Source organism: Limanda limanda, chromosome 4 (assembly GCF_963576545.1).
Source record: "Limanda limanda chromosome 4, fLimLim1.1, whole genome shotgun sequence".
In the NCBI taxonomy this organism is placed as follows: domain Eukaryota; kingdom Metazoa; phylum Chordata; class Actinopteri; order Pleuronectiformes; family Pleuronectidae; genus Limanda; species Limanda limanda.
This window is the reverse complement of record NC_083639.1, coordinates 4326306-4349000: the sequence shown is the minus strand read 5'-3', so window position 1 is coordinate 4349000 and position 22695 is coordinate 4326306. Positions and strand designations below refer to the sequence as shown.

At 40.5% G+C, this 22695-nt stretch overlaps 1 protein-coding gene across 1 annotated transcript in view; it reads left to right on the top strand.

Annotated features, from left to right (window-relative positions):
* The window catches only part of cfap20dc (CFAP20 domain containing), a 29943-nt gene extending 10603 nt beyond the window's left edge, over window positions 1–19340 (top strand). The window contains exons 10-16 of the mRNA XM_061070262.1: window positions 583–717; window positions 2119–2444; window positions 7321–7704; window positions 9722–9994; window positions 13813–13874; window positions 17775–17869; window positions 18718–19340. Coding sequence (XP_060926245.1) covers window positions 583–717; window positions 2119–2444; window positions 7321–7704; window positions 9722–9994; window positions 13813–13874; window positions 17775–17869; window positions 18718–18824 — 1382 coding nt within the window. The 3' untranslated portion in view covers window positions 18825–19340. The remainder of the gene's footprint in view (window positions 1–582; window positions 718–2118; window positions 2445–7320; window positions 7705–9721; window positions 9995–13812; window positions 13875–17774; window positions 17870–18717) is intronic.
* Window positions 19341–22695: the final 3355 nt, after the last annotated feature.

Sequence of the window (22695 nt, the reverse complement as noted above, 5' to 3'; positions counted from 1 at the left end):
GCTGTAAGCCATAATCAGCAATATTAAAAGAATAAAAGGCTTGCAATATTTCAGTTGATTTGTAATGAATCCAGAATGCATGACATTTTTGTTTTTTAAATTGCATTACAGAAAATAAAGAACTTTATCACAATATTCTAATTTTCTGAGACAGTCCTGTATATCGTGTATGGATACAGAGTATGTCCTCCCAACCAATTCATAACAGCATTTACAGTTTGTAATAGACTATTATTTGTGCTTGACTGAATGCAAAATTATAGAATATATGTAAAACCTCTTAATTTATATGAACAAAATGTAGCTGGATGCTTTCTATCTGCAATGAATGACTGTGAGAAGCTCAATTACTCAAGGGCTTGATTAATAGGGATATTCAAAGTGCATTGTTAGTTCAAGGATTTGCTTCCGGCAAGGATTAATAACACTGTTTTTTGTGACTGTTTTGTTTTATTAAGCTTTGCTGATGCTAAAAGTCCCGTATGTCGGGTCACAGCCTCATCTGCCACCAGACGAGCAGGGATCACAGAAGGTCCGGCTCCTTTATTACTGAATGTTAATGTGTTTCTCTCTCATTAACAGCACATTCAGAGGCTGTGCCCGGTTACCACAGAAATAAGAGCAGAGCCGGGGAGAAGCCCACTCCTTCATCCGCTGGGCAGGAGAGCATCCAGCCACCTCTGACCGGAGCAGATAAAACAGAGCCCGGCACGGCAGGTGAGCCTTACATCTGCAGCGAGTGGAGAAGGTTCAGGAGGGCAGGAGGCAGCAGCAGGAGGACATGTCCACTTTCACACTGAGTGATGGTTGGAAAAGGGTGAAAAAGACAGCGAGTGCGAGGGAGCGCGAGACTAAAGAAAACAATTCGCACGTTGAGTGACACTGATGTTTTGGTTTTATTCGCCGGCTCCTTCATAGCTTTTAATTTATAAATTAGATCGCCTTAAAATATTTATCTCAAATTTGAATGAGCCTCATTCTTTGCTGCATACACCATTGTGTGTTTTCCTCCTTTTTGAGTTTTGCATAACCCCTCGTCAAGGCCATTTGCTGAATTTTTATCGGAGGCCCCTGCTCCAACTCACCCACCCCCCCCACCCACACACACACACACCTACATCGGCATTGTGCTCACAAAATGAGTGCATATGCTCTCTGAAAGCTCATCTATGGATGTTTCTCCGCAGCAGTAAGCTCCTCTGCTGCTGCCCTGCCTACAGACGGAAAGCAGTTAGTTCGTTAATGGTAATGTGGCACATTAAATAAAAGTCAGAGGGACATCTCCTGGGCCCAGGGTTTGCCACACAGTGGGCAATTAGAGAAAGTGATTATACTGTCAAGAGGTTCAAATGTGCTCACTCATTCAGATAGAGGTGGCTCTTTCATGGAGTTAAAGAATCCAATGCTTCTTGCCTGCACACCTGAATGGATGCATCTTTCATTTAAGTTCAGTTTGGGATATATGTTCAGGGACGTACTGGTATCAGATATTGTAACGCTGCAGTAAAACTGTCTTTTTCTTTCTTGAACAAAAACAGAAGCAGGAGATGAGGGCAATATTAAGGTGTCTAAGCCTGTTATATTTCGAAGCATGTTTGGGCAGAGCTGTCATTGCATGAGTGATAATTCAGCGGTAAACTGCTGTTCTTAGCCATAATGATGTTGTTTATATTGTTATATTCTCATTAAGGTATTTGCATAGCAGGGCTATTAACTGAACCTACAAAAATGTCACTGCAGGAGAAATTAATGTTCACTTTTGGCAAGCAATGGAATTCATTACAGTCTTGCATATTGGTATTATGAAATTTTTGCGTGCATATAATCAAATGAACTTATAATGGCATCAGCCACATTATGAAAACATTTAAAAGGATTTAACACTGACTGTAATTAAATTCCTATAATTATTCTATACTCAGTCTTTGTGGCCAGGTCCTCCATTCGTATTCTGAAAGACTCTTTGGAGTATTATAGAATTCGTGCACACAAAGACGAAACTTCATTCATTTATGACTCTGATGTGCAGCTGCTTCTGTTTCAAAGAGAGAATTTACTCCTGCGCAGGTTAAAACTCCTCTGCCTTTTGTCTCCTTCTGCAACTTTTCTTTATTTTAGAGTGCGAGTTCAACGTCAGTCCTGCAGAAGAAAGTTTCCGATCTGCTCCCACACCGGCAGAGCCCGTCCCCGGCTGGACCCGGACAGATCTGTTTTCTGACCTGCAGGTCGGGAGCAGCTGGGAGAGTAATGAAGGGTCTGAGCCCCAGCTCACTCTGCAAGAGGAGGTGTTCATTTTCTCATCACAGCCTCACTCACCCAAACGAGGGCAAGGCCAGGGTGACCAGGAGAAGGAGGAGGTGGGAGATGAGCAGGAACCAAGCCAGAGTGGGAGGCGGCATGAGGCCCAGCCTGAAGATGACTTCATTGGGAGTGAAAGTGATGAGGTATGTTTGCGCTAGGGCAGAGACTGACAAAAATTTACCACTCCTTTAAATGCACACACGTTTGAAGAGCATCTCTTGTTCATATGACACTAATGACTGTCTCGATGGATAAGCAATTAAACTGCATCACACTACATACACTAGTTTGACCAAATACCAGATTTATAAACTACGAATTGTCCATTTCACTATTCGATTTTTTTCTTTTAACAGCAGTCCTATGTAATCCCACTTGATGAGCAAATATTCAGTGAATCTTTATACCCTCTGTTGGATTTAAGTCTGTTCAATTTGATTACATTCAAACGGAAATCTTAATTCAAAGTTTCAGTCTCAAAATGCACTGTAGAGTTTGTACGTCAAGCAGCATTTTTATATTACACATTTCACAGCCTATTTTAACTTCAAAGGTCAGTGGGGTTATTTATCATCAGATCATTTATTAATGGATCTGAGACTTATTATAAAGAATGGTATTTCTCTTTATGCTGAGCAGGGAAATTAAACAGTTGAACTATGAATACAAAGATGACTATCTTCAAAGAAATGCTAATTGCTTTTACTTATTTAAAACTTTATAAGTCTGATCATTCGGATTTAAGAACCTCATTTCCTTGCACTGCTGATTAGTTTAGCTTAAATGCAATTTTTTGGCATTCGGGTATAATGTTCATGTTCAGTGCACATTGTTAGAGACTAAATCCATCCAAAAACACACAGAGACAAGAAGGAACTGGTTATATACGTCCCGTTAATGTTTTGAATTTGCTGTCGAATGGTGTATTTTATAACTTACTGATTTCATCCTGTATTCCTGTGTTAAACATGAAGATTCTGTGAGTAAATTTTCAGATCTTGTATAAGTAATGGAGTCTTCTCTAAAACACTGACTCTGAATTGCTCTCAGCACTTCTCAAGAAAGACGTCCCATTGACATTGTGTGCATGTGCAGATCGAAGTCAAACTAGTGAAATAGGTTAGAATAACCAGAATAAAATTGGACTAATCCCCAAATAACAATAGAAAAGACTAATACAGTTGCTGTTGGCGAGGAGGGGAGCAATCACATTATGCATAGCACACACACAGGTTTTGGAGATCATGCAGCCTTTTTACATCCTGATTTCAAACACTACCTATTTAAATGTAGAACCTCCATAACAAAGCATTGTTTTGGTTTTGACCAGTAGAATATTGTGTGGAGTGGTCAAGTTTTCTTATGAGAAAAACTAAATGTGTGTGACAACCAGTAGCATCTCTATTACTGGCTTCAACTGGACACTTGCTCTGTTGCCATAAATATTGATCTGACTGTAGTCATGTTGTAGAACTAGATGATAAGGCCGAACATTATATCAGGATTTTCATATCAATCTATATTGACAATTGCCAGGATAAATGTGACACTGTCTTTTTAATTTTAAGGTAGCTTTTTTGCCCTCTATCAAACGTTGAGGTTTTAAACTTATTTATCCACAACGATTGACAAACACTTGATAAACAGCAAAACATTTTTGCAAATTTAAGGAAGATCAATTACGCGTTATACCTCCTCACCATGCTTCCATAATGTATAAGCATTATATGTATGTATATTGGAGATTGGTTATATAGCTATTGATTAAAATTCCCCTACACATGGAAAAAACACCTATGCAGCAACCTTTAAGAGAACATCCACTGGAAGTCTGATATCTGATTCCAACTATATTAAACAGCTGAGGTGCGAGAAATGCACAGAGAAAATTAAATTACAGCACTTCACAATGAAATAACACTGAAAGTGTGTCTGAGGGGGTGTTTAAAGGAGCACCTCTTCAAATTACACTTGGAAATCGGCTGCCATCACTCTGTATGAACGAGGCTTAGAGGGAGGAGAAGAACTGTGTCATTTCATTCGGGAAGGTGCAGAGTAAGTAATTTGCTTCAGTTCAATGCACATTGCTCTGACACGACCCGCAGAAAGAAAGACATTTTTATGTTTTCTGGCTCCCCATCAGCTTTTTCTGTGAAATGGTCAATTTGAAAATGGCTATTCTTCACGGGGGGAAATGAGAGAGTCACACTTGTTTATGATATATGAAAACAGACACAATGCTTTTCCTCCCTCAGGTATCCAAACAGACCACATATTCAACAACCACAACTCTTTCAGCTGTACGGCTAACTCCAGGTTGGACTGTGGCCAAATCTCTTCTGGAGCACAAAACTGCAAACTGCATAATGCTGCATATGTTGAAAACGTGTTGTATTGGTTTCCTGTTGGAATATTTGAATTTTTCTTTAGGGTGAAAATGGAAGCCTTCATTTGAGAATGTGAATTTGAATGATTTGTTCAAGTTTCTCTCCACCATTTCTCTCACATATTGGCTGCTAATGAGTTATTCCTCACATATACATTGTAAAGCGAATCATGTGTTATTGGCCACCAGTTTAAAACTTAAATTGGGTTTATATTGCAGTGACATAAATATTTCAGTTGTTTCCTCATACACTGATATTACAGAGCAGCACTAGTATGTCAGATAACCGGAGATACACCAGGGTTTTGTGGACTTCAGGGTAATTCTTAGTATACATTTATTAAAGGATGTGTTTCCCGATGAAAACGCATACAGACAAATATAATAGGCAGTTACCATTTAAACCTCATTGGGGTGTGTTGGCTCATGTTAAACTAAGCCATCTATAGCTTGCATATACACTGCGGAAGAGGAAATAGGCTGTCAAATAAATGTAAATAATAATTTATATTCAGGTCAATTGAATATTATGTCTTTTTGTTACTCTACTAAATTGACGACCATGATCACCATGTATAATATACTAGAATTCTGGATTCATCAAATCAGAAACACTATCCATCTTTGCACCACTTACTTATTAAATCCATAGCAACAGTTATTCAAATAGACAAAAGAGATGTACATGTTTTGTTCCTTGAGCACATGAACACAGACGTGCCCGGTGCAGAGGACATTAAACTGAACATGGAAGAAACTAAAGATTTAATTTGAATATTATTATTTATAATTATTGCAGATACAGAATGAGTGAATTTGTGGTTTGATTGAAAATGATTTCTGTTGTTAAGTTTTGTCTAGCAGAGAAGTGTGTACAGTATATGTCCAAAAAGGCCTCCCACATTGCAGAAGCATTTGTGGGGGTTGTGAATCATTTGACCTAATCTTTGCAGAGCAACCGGCCTGAGCTTGGTAACGAAATTGGCCTGATTTAGATTTGTATTCATTCGCGGCAGGCGGCTCAACGCTCAACTTGGAGCAATATCATCTTTCAAGGTGTTGCATCAGGTTTATGCAATTCTTGTGAGCTGACGTTTGTTCTTAAACACAGAGAAATATTAAAAAGCAAAACAAAGCGAGGGACCTTCAGTGTGTTCACCATTTTGACATCTATGAGATCCAAAGGACCAAGGTAAAATATGGGATATTTTCAGGTTAATGTTAATTTAATAGAATATGACCTTGTGCAGAAAATTGCATCCATCCCTCTCATACTCAAAAAATACTTAGATAGGCTCTCAACATAGAGGCTGGCACTTGTGAAAATTATAAAGCATTGAATCCGAAGTGAAGACAAATAGCATGGAACAGGTGAGATTTCTCAAAAGGGATTGTGATAACTCTTCACCACAAAACAAAGACAGAGACTGAGACAGAACTGAAAAGAGAAAGTGAGGAGAATTAAGTAGCAAGGACAGCTTCGAGCTGTGAGAGTCAATGTCTGCATGTTTAAATAGTATATATTCATAAATATATTGATATGTGTAGATAGATGATGAGCGTGTGAGTATTCCATATTTGTGCATCTAATTTATTTAATTGAAAACTGGTCTGGAAACTAAGAAGATGTGTCATATTGCGTTTTCTTATGTTTTAAAATTGAATTTCTCATTCCAATAGAAAGCATGATTAATCACATTCACAACATATATCAAATCTGATATATATATTGAACAAGACATTTTGTCTTTGCTATTTTCATTTTCTAACACAACTGTTTAGACTGTTTAGTGCACTGAAGGACTTGCATTGACTTTGCCACAGCGGTGATGGGTTTGTAGCTTGCTCCTTGGATGTTCACAGCTTCGATTCACAAACAGTCCCAATAGATTCCAGCTGTGACCCACTTCCATCACCTCTTCAGTATAATCACTTCTGCTCTGTCTACACAGGCTGTATGTGCATGGTGTGTTCCAATGGCTGAATTCACAGGTTAGCCAGTTTCTCATTAGCTGTTTGTATCCACGCTTATTACACTTGGGGTCTACATGGTCAACTGGTGATGTGTTATGTGATGGGAGTGTTTTTTTTTTAGCTGCAAGAGTTTTTTCAACAAAGTTTCCATTTGTGTCTTTTCTTTTCCTTGTTGTGAAACTGGGTCACAATGGACTCCATTGTTGCTGTGTTGCGAAATCCAGCTGCCGTCCTCAGTAGAAGAGCAAACTTTTTAAAAATCAATATCTTTCGTGCCCACAGGGGCGACTGTTTAATATTCAAAACTTTTTTAAACTTATGTCTGAAAAGAACCTCGTACCACGTGTTACATAACCGTATTGGTAGGCAACACATTTTGAATTACAGAAGTGAGTCTGAAGGTGGGAAAGATGAGCAGATTTACAGATTTTTAAGTGTGAGACACCAAAACCTAGTCAATCCCAATGACTGTTCTCATCATACTGTTTCATTAAGTACACATTAATCAAAACAGCAGAACATAACATTCAAGGTGTTCAGGTATCACCAGAAACATGAGAAGCTTATTGTAGTGCCATGAGTACTTTTCCCTTTAACAGTATCTCAATGACAATCATTTGAAATCATCATCTTTTGCTTGTTCTTCTGATATTTTTCAGGATAAGAGCAACAGCCCGATGCAGCAGCAACAGACCATTGAGCCTAATCCTGCTCCTCCCAGAACTCCAGATCCAACCTTGAATATGCAGCTAAAAGCCCGTCCTGAATCGCCTAATATGGACCACACATTTCCAAAAGTGCCTGGTCCGGCTACCAGCGATATTCATATTCGTATTCAGTCTCCGTCTAATGGGAGAGCTGAGCCAGCTGCAATGGCCCCCACACGCTGCCTCTCTCCCAGTGTGACGACCAGCCGACGGGAACACAAGTGTGGCCCTCGTGCATCAGAGGGAGTGAACCAGCTGCAGAATGGAGACAACAGAGTAACCATTTCCAGGAGTTTCCTGCAAGAAGTCAAAATGGATGACTCCACACCGGACAAGGTAGAGCTTTCAAACGTCTGCCCACAGCCACATGGTGCAATGACTCCTAATATTTTGGTGAAACAGAGAAAAATTACTATTTTAAATTCACACAATTAACTAAAGAGCTGTCATCAACATCCTCCAATTGTCTTGATGTGTGATTCCCCTGTTTGACGCTAAAATTCTAAAGCTATAAAAGTGTAAATACTCATAAAGCAGCAATGCTCTTTAACACACAGATATCAGTTATGATGGAAACATTTTAACCTCCCGTCATAGCAGAGATGTTCTGATTCCCCTTTTCCCACCACCGTTTCCCATACCTGGACTTCGGAGTATTGGCCAATACTGAGTCTCAATCATATTCTAGTTGATAAAAAAAAAAAAAAAAACTACCAACCCTTTATGTAAATGATCATTACTATCATTGCTGAATATTCTGGCTCAGGTTAAAGCCTTAAACTAGAGAATTAATGCCATAGACTTTGTATTATCTAGTTTCATTAATGAAAAAGAACACAAATCTAGTAGTACATAATGATTTCTTCCTTTAAATGGCAGTATAAGTACATACATACTCCAGCTTGAAATCTCAGCAAAATACTGACATTTAGCTAGCACTAGCTAACGCTACACAACCGAAAATCACTACTTCTTTACCACTCTAAAAACAGTAATTGCAAGTGTCAGTAAAGTATAACTATTTTTTTGTAAAAGGGACGAAGCCGTGATGTCTGGGAAAATAAATTGCAGTTTTATCAGGGTGAAACTAATATACCTTAAAGAAGCAGTTGCTGGTCATTTCTGATGCTGGTATCTCTATCAGAATGGTTCTACAAATATTTCTTCTACATTTGCAAACAAGCTGATTTAAAATGTTGGCAGATATACTCAAGGACCAGTGAAAGAGATATAATGTTTATTCTATAAACATAAAAAAACACAATAATATTTAAATCACCTAACTATAAAAGCAAAGGGGTGGCTTTCAGTTGTAAAATCACAAATTACCTTTGCAGCTCCACAGAGATTTACTCTCCTTTATCTAACTATCTTGGTTTAATGGCCTACAAATTTACTGCTGAACCACTTGGAACCATCTTCAGAAAAAGCTTTTGGCTCGCACCCAACAGCAGACACCAAACACAATAAAATAAAAAAGAGAGTGAATATTTTTATATTATTGCTCAAACATGGAGTATTGCAGCCTGGTTAAATAAGTATGAGCTCGATTAAATCTAGTTTGACCATGAGGCATTTGCAGCTGAAAGGGTTGAGCGGATAGTTTACTAGTAAATATTAAACTCATCTCCAGTTGGGATGTGCAGACTCGGTTGCTAAAGCCCGGTGTCATATTGTAGCTCGTAAACAGCCCTGGTGCTTTCTTTTGTCTAGTTGTTTCTCTTTGTCTATAGTAATGTGTGAAGACTGCTGATTTGGGCACTGCTGGAAAGGTTTGTACTGCCTCGCTGAGGAAGATCAGACTGCGATCCGTTACAAATTGAGGTAGGCCCGTGCTCCAGTTGAAAGATCCAGGATCAGAGGATAGTCGACTGCAGCGATCAGAAGGCCTGAAGGGAGATCTGTCACTTGGCTGTTGCTTTCTGCATTTACACAACTCACTGCTGAGACATCTCCCAGCATCCTTCATCAGTGCAGCTCCTGACTGCTGATTCGTGCCAACTCCAGCAGGCAGCCCACAGTGAAGGCTTTGACTGAAGGGTTGTCAGTGAAATATGACACGGAGTTTGTTTCCCCTCCATACATCCCCTGGTTTACCGACTGCCATTGATAGAGCACCATGGCAACACCAGGCTTCATCGCACTTTGTCAAATCAAGTTAGCGTGGTCCTTCAACCAAGGGATGCACCGTTAAAAGACAAACGTTCAAAGCTGCTTTGAGCTCTGTCCTACCGTCTGTTTACAATTTACACTACTTTGTTTGTCATTTTTTTTGCGTTAAGTGTATAATTCCCTTTGAGTAATTGCGAGTACTGTATTTTGTTTTGCTTCTAAACAAGTTCTCTGTTTCTAGGTGATTATTTTGAAGGAAGAAGACGAGACGAGCCACGAGCCTGTTGATTCCAGTCATTACGGCTTACACCTGTTTGGCAGTCTGAGGATGCATGGGGATGATGAGGATGCTGATGATGATGAGGAGGAGCTCCGAATGCTGGCGAGCTTAAAAAGGGAGCAGGAGGAAGATGAGAGTAGAGCCTCGGGCCTCAGTGCATCTCAGATCCACCAGTGTAATGTCGGCATCAGTATGAGCAGTGACGACGCTTCCACTTGGACTCACATCACCATGGTCTGTGTCCTCGCACTCTGATACTCTTGATCTCTAACTGTCTGTTACTCCTTAACAAACAACAGACACACCGCTTATCTGCAGATTACAATCATTAGCAGGCTGTAACTCGTTCTATCTCCTCCGTCTGGAATAATTTCTTGTGACCCTGATCCCTACCTTCTAATTTCCATTTCGAGCCTCGTAACTTATGCCACTACAAAGTGCTAATGCACCTCTTTTTCCAGTGTGTTTTCTGCATTACAAAAGATTATGTAGATGGAAACACATTAATTGGCCTCTTAGAGCTTTTAAAGTACACCGGCATAATATCTACAGTCCCCTGCCCCCGAGACAAAAAAATATTTAGGTCATTTGAAATTATCCCCAGAAGTCTTTTTAGAATTCAGGGATGGTATAGTTCGCTCTTGGCTATTGAAGGTCATTTAGATCTATGGTCCATTAGCATAAGCACATTGCACTCATGACGAGGGAACAGTGCCCTGCCTGGCCCTGCTGGGTCCACTGTGGGATCCCCAGTGAATACAATCATTACAGATGCTTGAATTATAGGCCTGCTACCATTTCTGCCCATGCTGATATCCGTTCTCATACTGCGATTCAAGTAGAAGACAATGCATGCTGGTATTACCGGAGGGATTTTCATTTCAGGGGTCCCTTTCGAGGACACACTGACGTGGTCACCAATAACAAGTGTATATCTTTAGACTTTCGATAATATATATAACAGAAGCTGCAGTTCTCCACAGGGACAGGAAAAATACTTAAATTTGACTTCCATCAAACTCAGAAGGGGATGTTTTTTGAATAAGCTGCAGTGCTTAACAATTCTAAATACACATGGCAACAGCACCACCAACAGCATAACAAGAAAATCCTTGGCCAATAAAGCGAGAGAGAATCGGACTCTAAAACAAATTACAAAATATACAAATGCAGCTGTGGTGGCGACATTGTAACAAACAAAACATCAAAAACAGCCTCATAAATGTCTTTCAAAGATAAAAAACAAGGCGTTCGTGGGACAATGGAGGAGAATAGTGGCTTTCTGGTGCCGGGACTGAAACTGACAAGCCATTTCTTGCCTCTGGGTGTTGTGATTTAAGTGGTCCCTGCTGTTGCCGCCCATAGTGCTGCAGCTTACCGTACCAGCTTAGATGTAACTTCACCCCCCGAGGCAACTGCATGCTAAAACTCAGTCACTAGGCTGAACATAAAAGAATCAACTTGTAGACATGGGAAACTAACACTTTTGTGTGTCGCCCTATATTTGATGCACATTCCCTCCATTAGCACTTCATCAGAGAAAGGAATAAGTTAGTTTTCAATGTTCAAAACATCTCAATGTGGAGCAAATCCAATCTTTTTTTTATTACAAAATTCGACAAGTAACCGCGTCCTAAAATATCATATTTAAGTTCTCCACACGAAGCTGATGACACAGTTCCTCTGCTGTCTAAAGTTCTGCCAGTCAGTGTTTGTGCCAGAAGCGCTCACATGAGACCATGATATCGTTCTGTTACAAATAGCTAGAGCAAGTTCACGGGAGAAAACCATGGATTTGATCTGTTTGTTGCTCTCAACATTTTGTACGGTGATGATATAAATCCGGTTTGATACTCACCTGGGAGGAACAAACAGAACTTAGTTTTTTTTTCAATGTTAGGTTGACCATTCATTCCCTTAAGGGGGGTTGATACCAATATAAATAATGCATTCCTCTGGCATAAGCATTCAGACCAACGTACTCAATGTTCTTAGGTAGAATTAAGTAAGTGAAATAACCTCCCTTACCTTTCTTGTCACATCTAAATGACTTATATTCAGCAACGGTTATGTCTTCATTCGAACACTGGCCCTGAGCCCAGCAAGAAGAATTTTGGAATAGAAAGTCTGCTAGAGCATCTTTTAATAAGACATGTACAAGTACATTTTTGTAAGCAATGGTCTTATATATTATAAATATATTATTATTAAGTGGTGCAAGACTGAGTCCGGCATATCTTCTATTCAAGGGAACATTTGTGTTATTAGATGTGTTAGGAGAGGAGGTGTTTTAGGTCTAAGATTCACTACTGTAGTCCTGCTCAGCCTGTATATCTACCAGCATAGTTTTACTGTTGGGGTAAACAATAGGAACCTTAAACACAGAAGGAAAACAGGGACCAGAGTAGAGCTGCTCCACCGACTGTCCCCTGGTTCCCACCTGATAAATAGGGCAGTAAGATGGATGTAAAAAATTAAACACCAGCAGTGTTTGGTTGAACATCACCAAATAGGTGAGACCAGAAATGCTATTCAGTGCAAGTTTATAACAAAAAGGTCTATGCAGAGTGTTATGTTTTGATAACAGAGTGCAGGTAAAGAGCCAGAAAAATTGAGTGTATATAAATATGGACGATGCGTCTCGACTTGCCCCCACTTTCCAGAAATTAATAAAAAAAACCTTGATACAAATGCTGCCATTGTGCACCCAAGACGTCATATTGCGCCCTAACAAACAGGGAATGGAGGTCATATCGTCTTTCTTTATATACACTGAATGGCTCTATAATAATAATAATCATAGGCTCTAAAGCAATGTCGATCAGAAGCGTTTAGTAATAATATTTTCTGTTGTACCGTCATTCAGCGCAGGGTTGAAAACATACGCTTAGTCATAGCTGTTGTGCAACCTTAAGCCAACACCGTGTTTCTGAGGAGCTGTGGAGCGGAGAGTGTTGAGTCATCGCACCGTCTCCGCAGCTGCAGACACCGAGCAGCGCTGCGTTCACACCTCTGACCACAGCGGATCAAGAAGTGATGTCAAAAGGCTCAAAATAAGTGATGTAGCTGTTTAAGCAGCGGATGCGTACTTCTAATTCTATTAGAAACAAATCTTTGATCCCTTTTGAAAGTGTGGCTCATGCAAGTTTAAAAGAGCATGTGAGGCGATGGGTTTCATATTACAGCCAGAGCACAGAAGCTCAGCTCTTATCTCCTTTACAGAATTTTCTCCATCACCCTACAGGTAACTCATCTTCATCAGTGCATATTACCTGCAGAATTCCACAGGGTACAATTTTAGGTCCCGACATATTTTTAGAGGAGGATTACATAAAGAAGTTACTGGAGCACGCAAATAGCTTAAATTTATTTAAGCAATGCAGGCGCTGCAGCTCCAACGTGACTGCTTCTTCATCAGTGTCATGCAACATAATAGTGTTTAAACAGGCCCTAGGCTTAAATACTCTCCTGAGGCTATAATGTGGTTTTAAGCTTTGACAAGATGGAGATGGTGCACTTATGTTTTGTGCCGCTGAATATTACTACAGTGAAACCGTTCTTATCTTTTACCTCTAATTATTCCTCCGCTAAAAGTCTCTCTACTCGCAGCTCTCAAAAGTGAAGCTGCTCTAAAAAAGAACATTGACAAATAAATCTCAATTCTTCGCTTGCTGTTCCATCCATTTTCCTGTTATTTGTTTTTCTCTGTCTGCTTGCCAGAGAAACAGTGTTTATGTTGCCCGAAGCATATACATAGATCCCAGTCAGAAAATGAAGAAGGGAGGTGCAGGTTGAAGCCATTTTAAGTCACATTTTTGTCTTGATAAAATCTTTTGAATGTGTCATTCTAAGGAAACAAGACATTTATGGAGTGTAATAAGCCACTGGAGTGGGACTTTAAATAATAATCTGATAGTGCACTGTATTGAAACAGGGAATTTAGAACCTGAAACATATTTTCAGTGTGCTGAGATATTTTTATTGTTGAGCCAGGAAACATAACTACTCTTTGACTGATCCTTTTACCTTCTCTCCCTCAATTACCATTCCAGCCGGCTAATCAAGGTCACCACTATCAGAATGAAATGAACCCCCCACTACACTCAGACCCCAGGTAAGGAAGCCATATTCCAACAGTAGAAACTCTTGTTGTTGTTTTACACTTTCTTATGTATTGTGCTTAAAATGGCCACTCTGATATATTTCATGTAAAACCTGACAGAAGTGGCCTCATGTAACCTGTTTTTGTACTTGGCTCCTTGTACATAAAACATCCCGTGAGATTCATGATCAGATGGTAACCATTGACTACAGTATAAAGCCTAAATGTCAACTGTCAGATAGATATGCAGATGGGGGCTTATCTCTCTCACAGATGAGAACAAATAAACCGAGAGTGTTCCAGGCACTTTAGTTTCCTTCTCCCTCAGCTGCTGTTGGCAGTTTCACAAGTGCTAATTATTTTTTACTTATCATTGTGCTCGTCGGATTCCACACCGGCAACTTTTGAATGGCACAGTTTTTACCTTGGCTTTTGATACAGTAATTAATATTAGATATCAAGGTTCTGATTCAGGTCATTAAAAAACATCAAAAAGCATGGTTTAGACATTTGATTTAGCATTGACTTTCAGCTGCAAAACAGGCAGGATCTATCATTGATGAGACGAAGGCCAGTTTCTGTCCAGTAGGAGCCTCTGTAGTTGTAAAACAAAACAGCCACAGGACAGGTTCCGCCTTGTTTTACCTGCCCACAGGTTACAACCAGAGCAGAGAGCTTAAACATTAGAAAAGAAAACACATGGATGAATGGACTAACATCACTTCAGGAGGCTGAAGGATTTGTAGCTGCTATTTTATTTACTTTTCACCAAAAACTGGTGAAGTGTGTCAAAACTGAAGTGCATGTAAAATGCTAAGAAGAACACACACAATATAGTGCCTCAATAACTGAAGTGGTGGTTGACAAAGTGCAATAGTGGAAAGTGGACACAACTAATAGGTAGGTTATCGCACTCCATCAGAAAATATCCCTTCATGAGTGCTTAACGTTTTTGATGCCGCGCTGAAAGACGTGTCAGAGAGAGGAATGAATTCTGTAAAGAAATTGAAATTTGCTTCGTAGTCGACATTGCCTGATAAAAATGAAATAGTTTAACCCTCAATAATTTTGCCTGAAGAGAAAATATGTCAGAGTTAAGGCTAATGTCAAATAGCTCTCAGAAGAAGATTTAACGTTTTCAATCTGTTGAGAACAAGAGGTTAAAGAAACTCAGCTGAAATACCTGTTATACTGACATTAATAATAGAATAAATCAGGATTATTATCGGCAGCATTGCACAAGTGAGGATTGCAAACTCTCCGACTGAATTCTGGGTAGCTTCTAAAGCTTGTTCATAACCGTATCAAGACCCGACCACGGCAGTTCTCCTCTGAGGGTTCCGGAGACCCCGTTCAGCGCCGCCCCCTCAAATCTCCATCTCTTTGTGGGTACACACAACCATACGGCAGGTTACAGCAGATGACAAAGGGATTGCATCATTGTTCCGCTTCTCAAATTATGTTAGCGCCGCTTCACCAACACTTCTGATTTATTGATGAAAAGCTAGTTAGCCTGGTGTGAACACGTGTCGACTTGCATGTATTTACATATTTCAAATAAATGTATTCGCTGTTGTTTAAAAGTGTGGAATATAAAACGCCTGATCAGTGTTGGAGACGAGCAGGAGCAACTTCTTCTTCTTCTTTTATTTTCACTTATTTCAGTGCGAACATGTCTTCAGGCCTTTTCACATTTTCAGTGCTGTTGTTCTGTCAGACACCTCTAACACACTCTGCGGCTTTTGTAAGGCGGCATCCACAGCTGTAGTTCTGGAATTAGACTTCCAGAGCATTTACATATTGAAGAGCAGCTTCACGGGAAATGTCCTTGTTTTCTTTCTTTTCTTTTAAAGCGTTTGCATTCTGAGACACCCTTGCAGTGAATTTGATCCTGGTGGTTTGGCAGCATCCTGGCACCGCTGCTCAGCTTCCTCACTGTTAAGCAGCTCAAATTGTGTTGCTGGGCTGGACGCTGCCAGGGCTCCTCCAGCCTCTTTTAACGTGTTTTATGGGATGCTTATGTCTGTCTAACAAACGTCAAACCATGAATCAGGCCACAGAGAACCTTGCGTAACGATTCAAATTGTTTTACAATGGCCCTATTGTGAAGTTCAGTTGCCAGCTTGTCAGACAAACAGTCTCTGTGCTGTGTCACTGGGAGATATTTGCGAACCTTTATTTCAGTATGTTCCACAGACGAGCAGAAACGGTGTGCTCGCCCAAATTAAATCAAACTAATTTATTCCCTTAATCGCACATTCTTCCATATCTGGATTATAATGACTTCAAAAATCCAAGAATTTAATCACTCACACCAAGTCCCACTTCACAAGCTGAAGTCCAATTTCCAGCTCGGCAGCAGAGGCCCTTGTCCTTGAAAATTGCTTCTATTAACTTTTGTAAGACGTTCCTGCCTATCACGCAGTCAAAGGGGTGTTGGAGTATGGTAAATGCTTTTGTTAGAAATAAAAATCAGAGCCTTGAGAGAGATAAGGCGCTAGATCACTGTGAAAGTGTACGGTTAGACGAAGAATTCATTCCTTATTCACGCCAAAATGAATGGAAAGATCTGATCGAAAATAAAGCTGTGTTAATGTTTGCTTTTGATTTTTCTTTTCTATTCCCTACAGGTGTTACAATATTATTTCTTATAGAATCAAACAGTTCTTTGTCACCGCTGATGCCACATAGACACCAACAAGATCATAGTATTTATGTTTATGTTTTTTTTCATGTTGATGTTTATTTATTTAAAAAAGACTATGCACATTTATTATCATGCCTTCTTAGGTCCAACATGTAAATGTGACAGATTTAGATTCAGATTTATTTTTTCGTCTACAGTCCCTGGCAGGTACATGCATTCAATTGACATGAAGCATAAATTATTAACAAATGCAGGAAAACAAGGACAAAGGCAAATAGTACACAAATGATAGTAACACAGTATAAAGACATAGATGTAGTTCTAGATACTTCACTTGTCTCTATACAGAAAATAAAGAAATTAGATAGAAAAAGAGAAACAGTCAAATTGAAAATGGCCATACATTGCAACCATTAAAACTCGTATTATATTAAGTCTAATCATTTATTCAGTGGAGATAAATGTAAATCTTTTGATATTATCCTGCTGAATGTACCAACGTGGCAAGACTTCTCTGCATGATCTCAGTGAACGTACTTTGTTCTCAGCCAGAGCCACATTATCAGCCGTTCTGGATGGTGCCTCCGACGAGCAGATGTAAATATTTGAGTTGCCTGCTCTCAGCTGAATATTGTACATTTCACTTGCTCATTAAATATGCCATGATGCACTCTTACGAGATGTTAAGTCCAGAGGCAAAAGATGTGAATGGATAATTGTACAACTGATGTATAGTCTAAAACGATTATGCATTCGGTTTAATGAAGGAATCTTACAGCGCTCCCAAGTAATAATTAATCTTGTGGCATTTCCCCCCCCTCTGGCTCTAATCCCTTACTCCATACTTAAACAGCAGTGTCTTCATTTGCTGGAGAGTGATTGATGTATAGTAGGAGCCGGTATGCTTCTCAGACAGGGAGGATAAACTCATTTAGGGAGGAAAGGAAGTCTTGTGCTCGCTGACACAGACAAGGTTAAGACACCTACACAGGGCCAGAATGTGGACACTTGGAAGTCACAGCTTGAATCAGGATCTAATAAATGATCCTTCAGGTAAAACCCTGAGGCGGAGAGGCTAAGTGTACGGGAGAAGTGGCTCAAGGACAATGGAGGCTGAGATGGGCTTGTGAGAGCACGCGATGATGGGACTTCATTGTTAAAATGTCATATCGCGGCAATTTGATGTGCAGGGTGCAGTGGTAGCACGGTGGGTGTAATGTTTTGTGTTGTCATAACTGTGTGCCTTTTTGTGGTGGTTTCCCCAGGGAGTGGATGGACGTGCCCAGCCCTCCCATTATGCCTCCCAGCCAGGAGAGAAGGTCAGGGAACACATGGAACGATTGGCAGGATTTCATCGGAGGTACAGTAACTCCTATCGCCTCCAGACTCCCGTGAAGTCCGGGAGATGGCAAACAACTCACTGCTTTAACATTAAACCCCAGTAATTACACAGATGCAAACACGCAATGGAAACGTTCGCGAGTGTCAGAGCTCGCAGGAATGTTCAAGTTTCCTGCCAAAGACTCGCTTTGTGCAGAGTGTGAGACTGTACCTAATTAAGAGTAAAAAAAAAAAAAGCAACCCAGGAGAGTGGAGCTCTCTGTCCTCCACATAACTCCATAGGTCAAAAGAGACAGGCTCATTACAGGTCCGCACCCCCTAGACACACCGACAAGGTTAATTGATGAAACCTTTCCAGTTTACAGCATCATTTTAAAACCTCTTACACAATGTGTCTTATAATTAGTTTTCATTATCATCGCCCAAGTTCTGATAAGATAAAAAACGTTCCTCTCGGAGCATTCCATAACCTTTTTAGCATTTAACTGCCTGTCGGCTTAGCAGCTAAATTCTCCTGCTTTAAAGTGGCGGGGATTACAGGGAATCTCTTTACAGCTTCATAATGTGGTGCCGGGTCTGGGTGTCTCGGGTCTTGATTGATGAGCAAAAAAAATGGCAGCGACAGAAAACTTTTAAATCCACCTGAGTCTGAAGGTCACCCCAGTCGCCCGCGCTCCCTTCAGCAAACAGTCCAGTGTGTGCCCCTCCCCCAACCCTTTTTTATATATCTGGCACTGCTTTGCTACTGTACATACAAGAATGAAATACACAGATTACATTTATAGATTTTTGTTTGTGCAAAATTCATTGACGTGGAATACTGTTGCGCTGCTTTCTATGCTGAGTGGTTTTCTGGCATCATTTCAGGTGGCGATGAAGAGGAGCTCGAGGACGAGTACTTGAATCTGCACTATGATTCTTGCCTGAACTGCTACTTCGATCCAAAGACGGGGAAGTATTACGAGCTCGCTTAGATACAAAGCTCCAGAGAATTCCAATTAATCATTCATGTGACATTGACTATGGATGAATGAGTGAATGAATTCAGTTTTTTTTTTTTTAAGGCTTACACGCAGAGATGAACACCCCATTCACAAACACCCGTTGGTATTCTTTATTTTTTTAATTCTTTTATACTTTGGAAACTAACAAGAATTTTGTAACCCTATAAATAGTCATGTTAGTGAGTCAAAGAGTGGGACTCAATTAACCACATACAATCTTTGAGCAGGAAGTGGAAGTGTCGCTCCTTCACCAGCACGTGACGATATAAAAAGAGGCTTTTACAAAAGTTTCGGCGATCAAATTAAGACGCCGGCCGCCTGAAAGAACTTCCTCGTTTCATTTAGCATATTTCTGACATCTAAATTTAGCTCTGGGTAACTTTCAAAAGCAGGGGGTCTTGATCTTCATCATCGTCTCATAATTGAAAGTTGAAAATGTATTAATGTGTGTGTTTATATCGTTTTAATTAAATTTTAAATTGAAAAGGCGGTGCTTGTGATTTCTTGTGTTTACCTCGATTTTAATTAACTGCAGCAGTTGGACGGAGCTGCACTCGCCTCGATTTAGTGGCTCAAAAAGAGAAAATGGATAAAAAAAAAAAATTGATTATTTTCATGCATTTGAAATATTGAATATTCCTCTATTTTTCCTACGACTATTGTGTTGTAATAATTGTTTCACAGATGGACCTGTACCTATGTGTGCTTTTTTTATTATTAATTTGTAATCGCTTGTAAATGTAACCAGCAATAACAGCAGACGGAGAGCTCGTGGGACTGGCAGGTCTTTTCATCCGTCTTGCCAAAACACTGATCACACCTGATGAGCCGCTGAGACGAGACCGATTCATGATTTACAGCCTGAGATGAAATGAAAGGAAACAAATGGAACAAAAGAAGAGAAATAACAACATGTATTTATCTCGTTGTGATTCACGGTTGTTTTAATCAAACTTTCCCTCAACCGGATCTGTTATCGAGCATTCATTAGGCCCAGCAAGTATAAATGGCTCAGGTCAGAGAGGGTTATTTTGCAAAATTTAAAAACTTAAAAATGACAGTCTGTGCACGATTAAATTGTTCCACTTGTCAAAGACGTCTTTACTATTTGAGCAAACTAAGTTGATGAGGCACAGAATGTGGTTTCCTACAAACTCAATATTCACTCCCACCAGGCATGTATTCCAATTACTGTGAAAATCAAGCCTTACCTGAACAGGACCTTGGGTGTCGAAATATTAAAAAAACATTGAAAACATTTTAATATATTTATAAGCTAACACCAAACTGATCCTAGAAGTTGTGCCACAGTTGAATTCTCGGCACTAAATATAAGTTATAATCTCCTCGGTCTTGTATTTGAAGTGTGTTCTTAATGTTTTATGAGTATAAGGGCCATTCAAAGGAAAGATTAAATTTGAGAATTAATTAATAATATTAATACGGAAATATTAATAATATTAAGAAAATAAAGTATTTTAAGACTTGTTTTGGCTTATCAGCATCACATTATCAGGAAACTGAGTTTATTATGAAAAAAGAACGTCACAGACCTCGACCACAAATGGCCTATTTAGTGGAGGAGGAAATATAATAATAGTTAGTGGTCGACTGTGAGTTTACTGTTGGTTCAACTTTCGTTATCTCACTCTTTTGCCTTCACTCCGGCCCGAATCCGCCATTTTAAGACACACGACTATAGAAATGCAGGTTATGGGCGACGGCAGGACTCTTGCCAGGGAGAGAATAACTTTTAATGTACTTTCCCACTTTAACGTGGATTCAGTGTTGACGTTCTGCAGACCACGTGACACGACATGACACCCCGCGTGACGGCACCAGGAAGTAGGCGTGGCGATGCTGTTGTTGTGACGCAACAGGTGGGAGTAAAAAGCAGGAAGTAAACACCAAAGCGACAAAAAGTTTGATCAATGGCATCAAAGTCACTTTGAGAGACGTGGGGGTGCTGGGGGTCTCCCGCTGCAGAACACACGGGCACCGAGCAGCCTCTGAGGGGGGGATGTCAGCACAGCAGGTAAATATCATAGACTGTATATATGGTAAATATGCATGTGAAGCAATATGGTCGTTACATGCATGAAGTCCCTGCTGTGGGAGCGTCACTGGTTTGCAGGCAGCAGCAGCAGTGGGAAAGGCAGCTGCTTGAACTGGTCGACATGGTTTTGCAGTACAGGAAGCCCCCCCACTAGGGAAATGCATGAAATCCCCCCAAAGCAGACAGATGTCATTCAGTGGGATAATATAGACACTTTGCAGTAAAACCCCATCAGAGAGAGAGAGAGAGAGAGAGAGAGAGAGAGAGAGAATAGACTTTTGTTCCAGATGCAGGTTGTGAGGCTCCATCACCTCCTGGTTGCACACTGCTCCCTGCCTGCCAGACGGACCTGTAATCCTCCACGTTACCACACTCCCTTCTCTTTCAGGGTCGCGGCACTCAGAAGTGAGTGGAATGAAATATCACTTCACAAGGAAGCCTGTCATAATAACACTGTGTCGGTGCAGCTGGCAGCGGGTTCACGTGTCTCGAGCTGGGCTGTGACGTCTCTGCACGGCTGAATCTGAAGGAGACAGCACATCCTGACACAGGCTGACGCAGAAAGCCACCTCTGAACCGCAGAAGGGATGTGGGAACATTAAGTGTAAAGATAGAAACATGGTGTGAGGATGACTGTGTGGACTGATGAAGGTCAGGTTATAGTTTGTGTTTCTTAAATTAGCCGGATTACGCTGAAACTACTCAGGGGTCAGTTAATTTCTGAAGATTGCTTGGTTCTTTAGTGTTGATTTCTCAGTATAACACATGGATCTATATGAAAAAAAAGCAGACATGATATTATGCGTTTAAATTTGGTGCCGATCCAAATAAGAATCTGGATCTAGTGAATTTTAAAAGTGATTTTATATGGGGACGGTTGGATATGTGCTCTGTGGGACTGCCACTGTGGTTGGTTTGTTTGTCTGTTTTTGTCGATCTGCACTAAGAATGTCCTAACGGATCTGGAGGAGGGATGGGGCCTGAAAGGTTTTTTTATCCTCCGTTATGTTTCATGTCAAATGAATTCCTTTGAATCAAACCACATCCTTTTCTCTTTTGTAGTCTGATTGTAAGAACTAGACAATCGTGTGCAGGATGGTTCGACCTTGTCAGCTTTTGCGCCCGGTGCCATTCCAGCTCAGTTGAAGATTCGTCCAAGTAAAGAAACCGGCCGTGTTATGTCTCCTGTGTGTGTGTCTCTGAGTTTATACAAGTTGATAAATCAGAGAGAAAGTAATGTCTGTTCCCCGAGTGGTGATAACAACCAGCCTCTCTACAGTCTCAGCTCCTCACTGTCTCCTTGTTGTTCATATGTGAAACCTCCTCTCTCCTGTTGCTGAGATTGAGATTGATCCTGACTATTACTCCTCTAAACCGGACTCCTCCACGTGAATCCTTATAACCACTTCAGACATGTATCTGTTTCTAATGTTACACAAAGCTCTAATGTTAGAGAGATCTGCTGGTGACCAGGGTTTTCCCCCGTGTGAGTGATCGTCAGTGTCACAGAATGCTCCTGCTTGGCCCGGAGATTCATTCCCCTTCTGTTGAGACTTCTCTCCGCTCCCGCACGGCTCCGATCCATTCCCCCCCGCTGTTCAGCTGTCACATCCGCTGCTCGTATTTCCTTTTTATCTAAGCCACACATCATGAACTGAGCTGTTAGGTTTATGGGCTCTTTAACTACCCAACTGTTGGCTCATATTGGATTCATTTGTCTATCTTTAGGCCGGGTGGAGGCTTCACCCCGGGGTTATTGCGTCGGTGATCTTCGTGTTTCTGGCG